The sequence below is a fragment of the Juglans regia genome, chromosome 12, assembly GCF_001411555.2.
Source record: "Juglans regia cultivar Chandler chromosome 12, Walnut 2.0, whole genome shotgun sequence".
NCBI classification, from domain to species: domain Eukaryota; kingdom Viridiplantae; phylum Streptophyta; class Magnoliopsida; order Fagales; family Juglandaceae; genus Juglans; species Juglans regia.
In genome coordinates, this window is record NC_049912.1 from 24,507,068 (window position 1) to 24,521,477 (window position 14,410).

Sequence of the window (14,410 nt, forward strand, 5' to 3'; positions counted from 1 at the left end):
GTGCTTTAAATTTACAATGAATTGCTTTTTCTTTTCTTTTCACATGATTCACGTGAAGAAAAAGTTGTATGTTAAAATAATTGAATAATATTAAATATAATTTTAAAATATATAAATCTCGTATACTTTATTTAAAAAATATAAAATTTAATATAAAAAAATTTATTTATTTATTTTTTATATAAGTCTCAAATAAAGTGTTTCATCTCATATTATAATTATAATTTTTTTAAATTTTTACATAAAATATAATAAATAATTTAACCTTTTTAAATTTTAAAATAATAATAATATTAAAAAATAATATTCTAATAATATTTTATTAAACTTTCATTTAAACTCACTATTCAAACAACACTTTAAAATAATTATGTTAGGTCATATCTATTATAATCCCAAATGAGCCGTTCAGAATTCCTAAACCCCTAATCCTCTAATCTCAATTGCCTGTACTTGAAGACACTCATTTCCTAGAAATCCATGCTTGACCCAACTTTTTTTCCACGAGCCAAACAGTCCAATTATATCAAGTTCACTTTTCTGTCCCCGTTTATTATCATTTTTTTTTTCTGTCCAAACAGTCCAATTATATCAAGTTCATAGATAGAAGTCACTATTGAAGATATTTATTTTACATAAAAGATGTAGCATTATTTAGACCACATATCTTCAAGTGAGTATTGAAAATAATTAATTAGAAACAGCCACGCAGTGAGTGCAAAGTATGCACCGTTATATTAACTTCTCTCTAACATTATTCTTTCAAGTAAATGACGTAATAATAATAGAATAATTTTATATATAATTATAATGTGTGTAAATATCATATAATCATTTTGAAAAAATAGTGAAGTCTATTATTAAAAAATTAAAATTTTTTAATGTAAATTTCATATTTTATTTATTTTTTTTAAAATGATTAGAAGACAGTTATATAATTCACAATTATAAATATATGATAATATAAAACGTAAAAGAGAACAGATGAACAGTCCAACAAACACCCTATTATAGTTAATAAAGAAGAAAAAGGGTTAGAAAATGGAAACAATTAATTTATCTTATTTCCAAGTTTTCTCGATTAATTTGGTACTAAGAAAGGGACATTCATGGAGATGGTTGATAAAGCATTCCAAAATATTATGAATCAATTTAATTTTACTTCCCTCCATCTGTATGAAAATTAATTATAGTATTAAGCCAAACAGCCCTTAGGTACGTATGGAGACTGTATTTAAAGTTCCCCTCCTCTCCACCTAAACGATTCCTATATCTTCATTAATTTATGCTAAACATAGTTAAGTGCTGAGAGTGGCTTGAACCAAATCCATTAGAGCCTCCCATGGAATAGAGATATAAGAATATTTATAATTTTTTATTTTTAATAGAGAATCAGAGATACAAGAAGAAGACGACGAAGATGGAACCGAAGTTTCAACACAGTGAATGCAGTAAAAACAAATAAAATAAAAAAAATAGAATACAATTCGGGATCCAGATTCTTTGAATTTGCCAAAGAAGAGACTGCAAGATGGAGCAGATGGGCAGGAGGGTAAAGTAGTTGAGCGTCGTTTTCCATGGAAGTCAGTAGTACACTTGATGATGGAGGTTTATAAATGAGCGTGTTTGTTGGATATGAGCAGCACTTTTTTTTTTTTTTTTTTTTTTGGGGATTTGGAAAACCAACTGCAGCTGTTGCTGTTATGCACGGGTTATGATCATCATCATAATCATCCTATGCCCCTCTCAGGCCATGTCGACGACAAAGCCAATCCCTTTCGTGGGTCTCACTTTGAAATATGATCTCCACTAATCTGTTATCTTACCGCTCGTTTGGACACTCAGGTTAGATTTAGATATACAAATTAGATGAATAGTAATTAAATAAAATATTATTTTTATTTTAAAATTTAAAAAAATTAAATTATTTATTATATTTTTATATAAAAATTTTAAAAAATTATAATGATGAGATAAGATGAGATGATGAACTTTGTGTATAATCCAAACCCAATTTCAAAATCTCGTAATTACGTAAACAGTAATAAAATAGTTTGAATTAAGATGTTTTATTGAATTTAAAAGAAAATTAAAAAAATAGTTTGAAGAGATCGATATATTTATTTATTTTTTATCATAAGTTTTGCTTGCATTGTTAATGCCTATATTTTTTAGGCACATCGATGGAGTCTTAAATTTAAAATAATCTTTCAAGTCTTCTTTGCTATCATATATTTTATATACGCTCTCAAATTATCAAAACTCGCAAGCCAACACTTTGGCTCAATAATATTTATGGAGATGTAACCCTTAAGTTGTATACTGATCACCATGACTATATATAATAGTACTCCACATAGGTCCCGTACGTCCCACATGAAGTGATTGACATGTTTATTTTCTTTCGTGCCTATCTTCTATGCTTTGCTTGCCTTGTCAATAATGCTTATATTATTCTTCAACCACATTAATAGGGCCTCAAAGATAATCTTTCTGCTCTTCTTTATTATATATTATATATTGTCATGAATAATAGGCATATATAGTTACCCTTTATATCCTCAAATTATTATGAGTTTTGTACTTTGCACCCTCCACTAAGATCTAACATATATACTGTATTATCTATTTTTCATTTATCTCAACAGCCATAATTGAATTAGAATGCAAAATATACATTAGTTTTTGGTAACTCGGGTGCAAAAAAAATAAAATTTTCTCTAAATAAATTGGCCATGATACTTTTAGTATTGTGTCTAACTGTATCATAATCGGTGTATTCACAAGTCTAGTCTTTGGATTGTGTATAATAAGGTTAATTTGAATTATGTCAAGAGAAGCGTAAGTCTCACAAGTCTGGATTTTCACTCGTCTTACAGCCTACGTCAAATTGTTGTTATTGCATCTCTACGTCGCTAAGGAGGCTACTAGAGTTTTTGAAAATAACTCCTCACTTTAAGATCAAGAGTTTAAGATGGTTACTTTAAGAAATTGTAAATAGAGAGAAGACATTTTTTTGTATTTTCACTTTTTTCAATCTTTTACAAACATACTTAAAATTTTCATTTAAGAATTTTCTGATTGGGTGGTTAATTAAGAAGATTAACTAGCAGTGGGTGATGAGTTAATTAATTGCTTGCAACTTCTTCACCCATGTGACACGATACGACATGAATCATGGGGCATCCATGTACTAACGGATTGAAATCTTGTTGAAGTACTAGTGCCCCTTAATTGATGATTATTTGTTTGTTTCGAAAAAGGAAATTAAAGGTTAATTGATGAATAATATGGCAAGGAAAAGACAAGGAAACAGCTATGATCTTATTATAAAGCAACTTTGGACTGGTAATTTTAGTTCTTAAAGTAAATCTATGTAGGAAAAGCAACTTTCGACTATGATCCATGATGAAGAGCTGCTTCATGGAGAATCTCTCAAGTAAGAAATATTTTCAGACCCAAAAGAAAGAATAATGATAATGAGAGAGCTATTACCTTCGTGTTTACATCAATTACAACAAAGTTGGTGTCCGAACTGTTGATTTTTCAATTTTATTACATGGAAGATGATGGCTGATGAGGACTTAAAGTTATTTGATAAGAAAAGCTACAAAATGAAATGATGGCTTTGTCTGTGTTCCTCTAACACCACAACCCACTCTTGGAGACTGTACTGGTTGTATTCTTGTTTTGTGTTTGCTTCTGTGTGTGTCAAAACCAGAAAACACGACAGGACTCTAACCTTGTCTCTCTCTCTCTCTCTCTCTCTCATTTCCTTGAGAAATGAGGGTCATTGTATTAAGATAATTGCATGATCAAGTGTTTCACGATGATCTCTTATTTCAAATATTTAATTGCATAATTAGCTGTTTCATGGAGATAATTGAATAATATTTCTAAAATATGTGGGTTGAAGGAGTCCAGATCGATGAATCACTGGGTCAGCCGTGAGTTTCGAGAATAGACCCATGATGATTTTGGTCCCAACTGGCAACTAGTGAGAATATTAGTAAGAGAAGTAACATAACATCATGATTTTATAATAAAAGTAATTTTATAATTTAATGTATAATTAATATTATAATTATAAAAAAATTATTTAAAAGTAATATTATAAATTGACGTGATTTTATGTGATTCGTCAGATCTATTTTATAATAAAAGTAACTTTACAATCTGACAAATCACAATAAGTCACATTAGTTTATAAGATTACTTTTATATATTCACTTTATGAGTAAAATATTTCTCTTATATTAAATCAAGTCAATTTGTATATTTATATTTATATAATCTTTTTATAGTTAAAACATTTCGTAAATATACAAACCCATCACATATATTGATTGATTACAGAACTACCCACATGAAGCAAATAAGAAATCAGGTGAACTGAAAGCAAAATCATCATTAAAAAAAAAAACATAAAAAGGGAGATAATTCTCAGAAATATGATCTCCCCTCAACCATATTTTATTGAATAGAAGATAATTCTCCTTTTCATATCTCAAACCCTGTTATGAAAATTTGAAATTTGCAATCCGCAGCTCCAAAATGTCATACTCAATATGGACTACATTCCAGTACAAGTCTTAACCTTTGATGGTACAAGGGGGATTAACTCAGCTTTGATTGCAAGGGTAGCAGGTGTAGGCTCTCTTGTCACATTCAGAACCTTTTACAAGTTGCAGTAGCAATTGGGCAGCACCAGTTGTCCCCACCTAAATTACCGGATATGGAGGTGATAGTGTATGAGCATTGAGCACACACCTCTAGCTTGCACTGTGAAGAAAGCAGGAGGAGGACCCAGAAGTGTGTGGTTTTGAGTCATTGCCTGTTCTCTCACCTATCCAATCCATTTAGACCATTTCCCAAAAATCCAAACAATGAGATGGGTGAGAGAGTTCATTGATGACTACCTACTTTTAGAACTTTTGATTGATTTATCTATTTATTTCAATTTAAAAGGATGATAAGGGAGTGTTTATAATTTGATTTTAACTTTATTAGATGCAGGCGAATATTAAAAAGAAAAAGCACACAGAAACCAACAAGAAGGAAGGAACAAAATAAGTAATCATAGAATAGGAGTTTTGCAGATAAAAGTGGAAAAAGGTTGAGCAGCTCCTTGTAGGCTTTTTTATTGGCAACTCGTAGTGGTGTTCTGCTGCCCACCTGAGATACTGCTGCCTGCACCTTTGTCATGCGGCAGCGTAGCTATCTCTCTCTCTCTCTCTGGTGATCCTTTCTTACTTTTGAAGTCTGAAGAGGTAAAAAGGTGTGAATACAAATATAAACCTGTAGAAAATAGATTCATTAATCTTAGATTAAACTGATTTTACCCATTAATTTTTCCTCCTTTCTGGGAAATGTTCCAGTTTCTATTTGACAACTCTTGCAAAGTTGCAATACAAATTATATCTGTTTATTTCTAAACTCTCGAGAGTATAATTTTCTGGATGCGAAAAAAGCCTGCGGAATTTGTTTCTAAACGAATATGTCTTATAATAAAAAGGCCATTAGAAGCAAGGCCTGTAGAAGGCCCAAAAACTACTTAGTAGATCCTGACCCGCACAAAAAGGCCCTAAAGCAATGCCGTCAGCAAGAAACGCTACCGATTTGAAATAAACCTAATTTTTTTAAATTAGATTTTATATTATATCGTCACGTAAACTTATAGAGCAATTAACTGAATTTTAATGTGCCCAAGGACAAGCAAATTATAATTTTGAAGAGAAACATTGAAGTCTAAAAAAATTTATAAATTTATGTAATTTAGTATGATCCAAAATATATAAATAGTTAAGTCAACTCATTGAGTAATGATTTTCCATATTTGCTTAGGACCTTACTATAGCCCTAAGGTGGATCCAATTCTACTGTATTTTGAAAAACACACATGGGTACGTCATCCCTTGCAGGAGATCCTAATCCCAGGACTAAAATCCACATCTTAACTACCTTAAAAATTCCACAAGATGGTTAAATTAATATCAATGAGAATGAATTAACAGCTACCCTGTGGCACTCATGTAAAGTAGCTCCAAAACCTTCCATTACTTTAAAGATGCTTGATTCATATTCCAAACCTTTTTTGGTTCAAACATAAAAATATCAAGCTGAATACAAATACTACCTTGTTAACGCAAACACAAAGCTGAAAAACGAAAGGTTTAGGGGTTTATCTCTGCCATACAAAGGTGCATTTGGGAAAAATAACCAAACAAAACTATCATAGGTTACCATAGTGAACTCACGCAAGACAGACCAGAAAAGCTCAAGTAGCATAAACTGATAGCATAAACTGATAAAACTAATCAGATTCTACTGAATCTATAGTTGCGGCAACCGGAAGCAATCCAGAGGCAAGTGGGAGGGAGGAGAGGACTGATTCATGCTTACTCACTCTTTTCTTCCTATGGCTTACTAGATTGTGGAACCATGGCAAAGGATATAACAGTTGAGACAGGTAATACCATCTGGAAGAAAGGATCTACCCTTGCAAACTAAATGTTGTCTTCAAGGAACATTCATAACTTGGATAGACTGTAACATGTCTGAGACGGCAATGACAAGGTCACCTGATTTGATTAAATTCCTGGCCTTGAGCAATGAGAATGTTTTATTAAGGTTGCTTTCCATATCATCAGAGAAGCTCAGACGAAAAGGTATCAGGCCCCACTGTAGGTTCAAACGCCTCCGCACGGATGTTGTGGCAGTAAAAGCAAAGATAGGGCAGTCAGGTCGACATCGTGAGAGGAGAGATGCCATGTGGCCTGTCTTTGTATAGACAAAAAGTGCATCCACCTCCAAATTATTAGCTGCAAAATGACAAACCCATATAAGCCCAGAAAATTTAACAAATAACTAGCAACAATTGTCAAGAGGATTGACCAAGGGCAAAGTGATAGGTAAGGCAGGACCGGTAACCCCCCAAAGCAAATGGAGCCACTGGCGGGTCACAAGCCCAGGGGAAAGGGGGATACTTTGGTATTTAACGAAAATGAAATCAGTTTTGTTTTAGATGACATTAGCCCACATACTTTACAGCCGCAATTTGAGGACATATCTTGAAAATGCAAAATAAATAACGAATTTGAAGAGGAAACAATAACAGCTAATAAACTGCATTTTCAAATCACAATTGTAATTGTAAGATGCACATATACACAAGGGACTAAGGATAGAACATTTGTGAGCAAAATTAATTTCCCAGATCCATAAACAGAAATATAGAGAATGCTTATCAAAATATAGAATGCTTACCCATCTTGGCAGCAGAATTACAGATCTCTTCTGAAATATTGTCCGAAAAGGAAGTTCCAATATCAGGGAGTTCCATAACTTCATGCCGTTTCTCCTCCCTCCACCACCTCTCAATTCTCAGACTGACACTTCTCAGAACAGTCAATGCCTTCTCTGGGTACTGGCCCATGGCTGACTCACCAGATAACATCAAAGCATCTGCTCGCTGCCTAACTGCTTCAGAAACATCAGCAACTTCAGCTCTGGTGGGTGTAGGATATTCAATCATAGATTCAAGTAGCTGAGAGGCAACAATGACTGGCTTATTCAACTGCCTGCACACTTGAACTATCTTTTGTTGGGCTGCGGGGACCTGCTCCAGAGGTATCTGAGCACCCAAATCTCCTCTTGCTACCATAGCTCCATCTGATGCTTGAATGATCTCTTCCAAGTTCTTCAGTGAGTCAATACTCTCTATCTTCGCAATAACAGCTATGTCACTGCATTATCAAATAGAATATACCTAATCAGCATTAATATTAACAATATCCGTGGAGACTATTAGTCATGTTTTTTTTATGAGAGTCCTGTAGCTGCTCAGGTTTGGAACCATTTCTCTATTATCTTTGGTGTAGGGAATATGATATCTCATGGCAGGAGGGACAGGGTTGTTTCTTGGTGGACATTCTTTGCTGGTTATGATCAAGTTAAACTTCTAGCACAACTCATCGCATCACTCATTCTATGGGAACTATGACTTGCAAGGAATGATGCATGGTTTGATGCTGGTCTGCCTAAATTCAGTTTTAATCATCATAAAGGTACTCAGATGGTTGCGTGAATTGAGTCCTTTTCTCAAGCCAAGGATGGTGGAAAAAAGAGATGCATCTGTGGTTCTAGATGCTCTCAACATTTCTCCTTTAGTTAGAGTTGTTAGAAAACCAATTATTGTCAAGTGGCTCCCACCCTGATCTTGGAACAGTTAAGCTAAATGTTGATGTTGCTTCTAAAGGTAAATCCTGGTAATGCTGGTTGTGGTGGTGTGCAAAGACTTCCAAATTGCTCACTAGTTTTTGCATTCTTTCACCACCCTTTAGGAAGAGATACTAACTTCTTGGCTGAAATTTCTTCTCTTCAGTCTAAATGCCAAGGAAATATCTATGTATATTGGCAGGGCAATGGTTTTGCAGATGGTCTAGTCAACTTGGGTGCTACTGGTGTAGATGGTATTTTCACTAATCTCTCTCAACTCCCAAAGGAATTGATTGGTTGCTTTATTATAAAGCAGGCCTTCCATTTCTTGGAGGCCAGTAGGCTTTTGTACAATTTTACTTGCCTTTACTTGTTTGTACACTGTATAGGAATTTACTTAGGATGTTCTTGAATTGTTTTAAAGCCTTGGTTTTGGGATTTTTTGTTGCCCCAAGGCTTTTGTTAGTATTATGGTATTCCTCTGCCAGAATAGGGCAATTAATAAAATTTTGGGGTAATGTCCCTTTTCCCTTAAAAAAACAATATCGTGATTGTTGTAGAAATAAAGGCAACTAATAGAATACAATACATGAAGAGAAAGGAGCAATATTCATCTAACTACTTGCATCTGAGTTGTAAATTGCAGTATTAATCTTCATATATCTAAATAAAAGTGTTGCATTTCTCTATTTAATAATATGAGAACCAACAATGAACTCATTGCTAACCCAAAACTGGGGTTACAAGAGAGTAGAAAAGGGAAGCATGGACAGTTTTCATGATTACTTATAATGATAGAGTAAAAAATACTATACATAGAAACCAATGTGCTTACCCATCGCGAGCCCTTGCAGCAATATAACTTTTAAGATGATTAATCACTTCAGCAGACTTGACAAAAGATATGGCAATAAAATCAACGCCCTCTGCAATCCCAAAATCAATATCCAACCAATCCTGTATACATAAAAAGCTTGAGCATAAGATAAAACCACTATTTTTATATGGAGAACAATGTTTTTCTGATAAGTGAAATGGAGAACAATGCTTCCCAGACTATTGTAATCCGGCATAAAGATGATCAATTTAGAAACAAATAAAAATGTGAAAAAACATTCACACAGAAACATGCATGTGCACACTTATCAGGAAAAAATGTTTGTCCTTGTCGAGGAATGCTAGATACAAGCCTAGGGCATGTAGGCCTCGTACAGTCCCTTTAGAAAATAATGGACCCCACCATGAAAAAATGCCTTCATATAACTTTTTCATCATGGGATCCACTTTTTTTTTTCTAATAGGACTGCATGAGGCTTGCATGGCCTAGGCCAACACTAGTTATTTTCCTTGTCCTAGGTGAACATGTTCTTGTTTTCTATCCATAAAACAGATAGTGGTAGTCATCGATACAAAACAGAACAGAACAGAACATGCACCTCCAGTTTCTGAAGAAAAAAGCATGGGCAGTGCCATACATCCCCTGAGGTGGTCTTTCCTAGTTTGTATGTGAGTGGACATTTTGAAATGAATTCATGCGAAGCATAAAAACCCCGTGTCTTGCATCTCATCAAGACTACTTTGTGCTTTTAAAGGTCGAAACAGCATCCAAGACATGGAGTCTAATGCTTTTAAATGTGTGCTTTTGTGAATGCAATTTGCTTTTGCAAACCAAAGCAACTCCAGCTTGGGGATTTGCACAATTTTACCAACATTGAATATACCATGGTTAAAGAATAAAAATTCCTATAGATGCCAATGTTAGGGTTACAACTAAAATAGGGAAACTTGGTAATTGAAGCAGTATAACTTGTAAACTGAAAAAAAGTGTTCAGTAAGTACACGTCTTGTGAGGGACCAACTCACATGACAGATACTTGACTGCGAATCCATGTTAACGGTCAGTGCCACTATTAGGGGTGATACCCACACATGCGGGGGCGGGGTCACCCCTTCCCTACACCCCACCCCCGCATATGCAGGGGGTGGTGTTTCCAACCCCACACCCCGCCCCGATGCTGGGGGGTGGGGGCGGACATCCGGCCTAAAAATTATTTCTAGGTCCAAAAATATTTTTTTGGATCAAACCCAAATTATTATATAATTTAAATTGTAAATTAAAATTAAAATATATAACAATAATTTAAAAACTGATAACATAAAAATTATGTTATCAATTTTTAAACTTGTTAGACTTGTTGACAAGATTGTATTGGATTGACCTAGGTGACCAATGCAATACATGTACAATCTTATAAACAAGTTTAACACTCTTGTGAACAAGTCTAACAAATTGTAATATATATTTATATATATAATTTGTAAAATATAAATATAAATATATGTAAATATAAATATATTTATATATATAAATAATAAATATATAAGTGGGGTGGGGTGCGGAGCAGAGAGGGGGAGGGGTGGGGCCCCGCTGGGGTTAGCCCGCCCCCGCTAGGTGTCTTCTATGTGGGGTGGGGCCAGGTAGCGGGGGGTGGACCCCCGCTGCCCACCCCTAGCCACTATATGATTTTTTGACATCCCTTGTATTGATATATGGTGTTCAAAGCATTGACATGTTGAATATCACCCCAAACAAGGAGAAAAACACAGAGAAAAGCATTCCGGTTGAATAATTCAGAAAGTCATTTGACATGTTGTCCATATTTAGTTTACTCTATCACATAAATCAAACATTAGATGTATTATGCTACTATCAATCTATATTCACGGATCGAACTAAAGAATTGAAGGCCCAAGGTTTTAGGCACCAACCTTAGAAGAAATTGTAGGAAGCATAGCATTCCGTTCTCGCACCAGACTCCCATCTCTCCAGAAAGTTAAATTAGCCCGAGGCAGCATCAGTCCAGGATCGGTGCATTGGCACTTGACATCTGGACCAATTTTCTCTATAACGTCAAACCTCACCATTCCACCATCCACAAGAAGCTCATCCCCCACTTTCACGTCTGAATGTCATATTAGAATTCAGTTGAAAATTGACTAAATTAATTAATTACACGTTCCCAATATAATAAAATCATAGTATAATCATCATTTCTCATAAATCAAACAGCATGGTTATTGAATCAAAAGATATATATTTCTTAGTGATAATAACCTTCGGCAAAGCCATCATAGTTCACATTGACGGTGTGTGCGGGGAGAGCTGAATCGAAGGCTCTGACACTAAAGGTCCAGATCTCACCGTCCTGCAAATATTGAATAACCAATCACAACGTGCTTTTGGCTTAAGATGGTGTTAAATATGTTAAATTAAAGGCTCCCCAAGAAACTCCGTGTCTATCTTCCACCATGATTTATTGAATTTAGAACTTAAAAATGATAATGATGAAAATAATAAAACTTCACCTCGGCTTTGGCGGAAGAAGCGCCGCCGAGATCACCCATGTGAATCTCACTGCCCTCTGTGTCCATCATAATAGCGACGGCGTAGCCCTTCTCTTCGTTGAGCCTCCTGACGCGCTCGATGACATCGCGGTGCCACTCTCGGGTGCCGTGGCACATGTTGATGCGCGCCACATTCATGCCGCCGACGGCCAGGGCCTCAAGCTGGTCGAAACCGGACGTGGCGGGGCCGATTGTGCACACCAGCTTCGTCCGGCGCGTGCTTCGGAACCCGTTCTCCTTCAGCTCCGCCTCCGTCACCGCGTCCACCTCGATGGAGCCCGAATCCTGCGACGGCGGAGGTTGCATCGCGGGGATTAAAACACCTCCAACGACGCCTTTACCATTATCGGATGCTAGTACGACTTGGGAGGAGGTGGGGTCGAGATCGGAGGAGGACGAGGCTCTGATGGAGAGCTTAACGGTGGTGACAGGGAAGCGGCGAGTTAAAATGGGAAAGGAGGGTTTCTGGTAGGGATAACATTGTTTCGAAGGGGAAGAAGCGAGGTTTGGTGACCGGGTGGATGGAGTGAAGAGGTGCAGAGACTGTGACATGGTGACCGGGATTGTCCCCGGTGAATGGAAATTGGGGCGGTTGAGACGAACGGAGAGAGGGTAAGAGAAGGAATCGAGGCCCCAAAATTGAGGAGGAGAACTGAAAGAGCGAAGCTTTAAAGAGAGAGAAAGAATGGCGGAGATAGCGAAGTGCTTCGAGCTTCGAAGATGTCGCCCCAGAGAAAGGAAAGATAAAAGGAGGTTTTACAAGGTGGCTCAAAACGGCTTGCCTAAACAAGAACCGGAGAAAAGAATGAAATAAATCGTAAAATAAAAATTATAATTGGGTAAATAAAAATTCTACTCATTTTTATATATTTTTTACACATTTATTAACGTAATTAATCAAGTTATTTTTTTAAATATAAAATAATTATTTTGACCAATTAAATCAATGTAATATAAAAAAATATGTAAAAATAAATGTATTTAACAAAATTCTTAGGTAAATAGGTATTACCGACAATAAAAGTTAGAAAACTTGAGAGAGACAGAGCGCATATACTTTGCTAGTCTGCCGCTTCAATATGCCCGCTTCATATGACCGCTTGACGTGGTAGTTGACGTAACAATTCCATATGGCATGGTTAAGACAAAAAAAAAATATAGGGATTTATGTAACTCGTACCTGAGTTCCTGACTCTGTGTGCGAACTGTGAAGAGTGAAGACTGGAGACTGAACTGAACCCTAACCCCCAATCTTGCCTCCACCTGCCACCCTTCCTCACGACGCCAACCATCGACAAAACTGCAGCACTTATTGGAGATTTTAGCAGCAACACTTACCTCATCGAAAAAAAGAATTTCAACAGTCGATTCGGTGGGTCAATCTGCTGGGTGTAAAGCAGTCGATTTGGTCCTTCACCGAAAAAAACCAGTGCATCAATTACCGACAGTTGAGCAGAAATCCATCCACCTCTTCTCATTTCACCGATTATTTATTTTCATATCTAAAACCACTACTTTTGGTCAATGCGATATTTGACCTCATATACATATAGTATCAAATATATCCGCTTTTATTTTATATCATTGCGGACATTATTCTCCCAAATCCGTCCATCTGTTGTTATGAGGCCATGGAGAAGGAGACGGAGTATAGAGGAGTTAGGGTTACACAACATCGAAGACAACTAAGAGACAAGGTGAAAGTGAAGTGAAGTTGAGTTCGTATGGAAGTCAATTGAAAGGAAACACTAGTTACCAAAATGCACAGCAGTAACCAAGATCGAAGCTCACCGTTTCACCCAAGCCGCACACACCGTTTCATTATTTCCAAGCCGCACCGTTTTGTGAGTTATTAAAACTCATCGTTTGCTCTTTAGTTCAGTTTATTTGAATTTCTTACCTGTATTTCTTTTAAGTGTTCTAGAACATTGTATTTCCATTCTCTGCTTTATTCTGTTAAAGTCCGGACATGTATCCAAATGTTATTGCTTTGGTTAGTTACTCCTGCATGGGTATTAGAATTAGTCCTTGCGCAAGAAACGCTATCTAACATTTTATCATGAAGAATATTGAATTGAAGCTTTTGGAGGTTAAGGGGCCTTGAAGAACCCTATATAATTTTCATTTCCATTCCAGTTTCGGCAACCATTTTACAAATAGTTCACCTGCACTCATTTTTCCATCATCTATCAACTCAGAATTACATATTCCCTATCCTTTTCACTAGCACTGTCCAACCGGGCAGATTCTTTCCCGGCTCGGTCCGGAACCCAAAAAATCGAATTCTGGTTCCAGGTTCCTGTCCGGATCAAAACAGATCCGGAACCGCGGTCCGGGTACTGGTTGGGGACCCGGGTACCGGGTTTAAACTCGGTACCAAGGTCGTTTTAAAAAGAATTCTGTGTGATTGCCCCGACTCTCTCTCTCTCTCTCTCTCTCTCTCATTGTGTTGTGACCTTGTCACCGCATCTCCTTTGTCGTCACCGCATCTCTGTCGCTGTAGACCTTTGCCTCTAAGTCATTGTTCCGGTACTCTCGCTCGCTCGCTTGCTCTCTCTCTCAATCCAAAGAAACCCTAGCCTACCTCCCTCAGTGCCGACGAAGAAACCCTAGCCTTCCCCTTCAATGTCGATCGAAGAAACCCTGTCATTCTCGTGACCCCATCATCGTCGTTGCCGACTCGCCTCATCCTCGTGACCCAAGGTTTATTCTCTGCAATTTGGGTTCGTTTTATTCTTATTTGGGTCTATTTTATTACCTTGGAATGACGACGATGAAATGCTACGGC

At 36.4% G+C, this 14,410-nt stretch overlaps 1 protein-coding gene across 1 annotated transcript; it reads right to left on the reverse strand.

Moving 5' to 3' along the window:
* Window positions 1-6,038: 6,038 nt before the first annotated feature.
* Window positions 6,039-12,438, reverse strand: LOC109005102 (pyruvate kinase isozyme A, chloroplastic-like). Its single transcript, XM_018983889.2, has 6 exons — window positions 11,584-12,438; window positions 11,333-11,423; window positions 10,987-11,180; window positions 9,053-9,174; window positions 7,267-7,745; window positions 6,039-6,821 (listed from the first exon to the last, which is right to left on the reverse strand). Exons 1-6 carry the CDS (start codon window positions 12,172-12,174, stop codon window positions 6,520-6,522), a joined length of 1,779 nt encoding a protein of 592 aa, XP_018839434.1. The 5' UTR covers window positions 12,175-12,438; the 3' UTR covers window positions 6,039-6,519.
* Window positions 12,439-14,410: the final 1,972 nt, after the last annotated feature.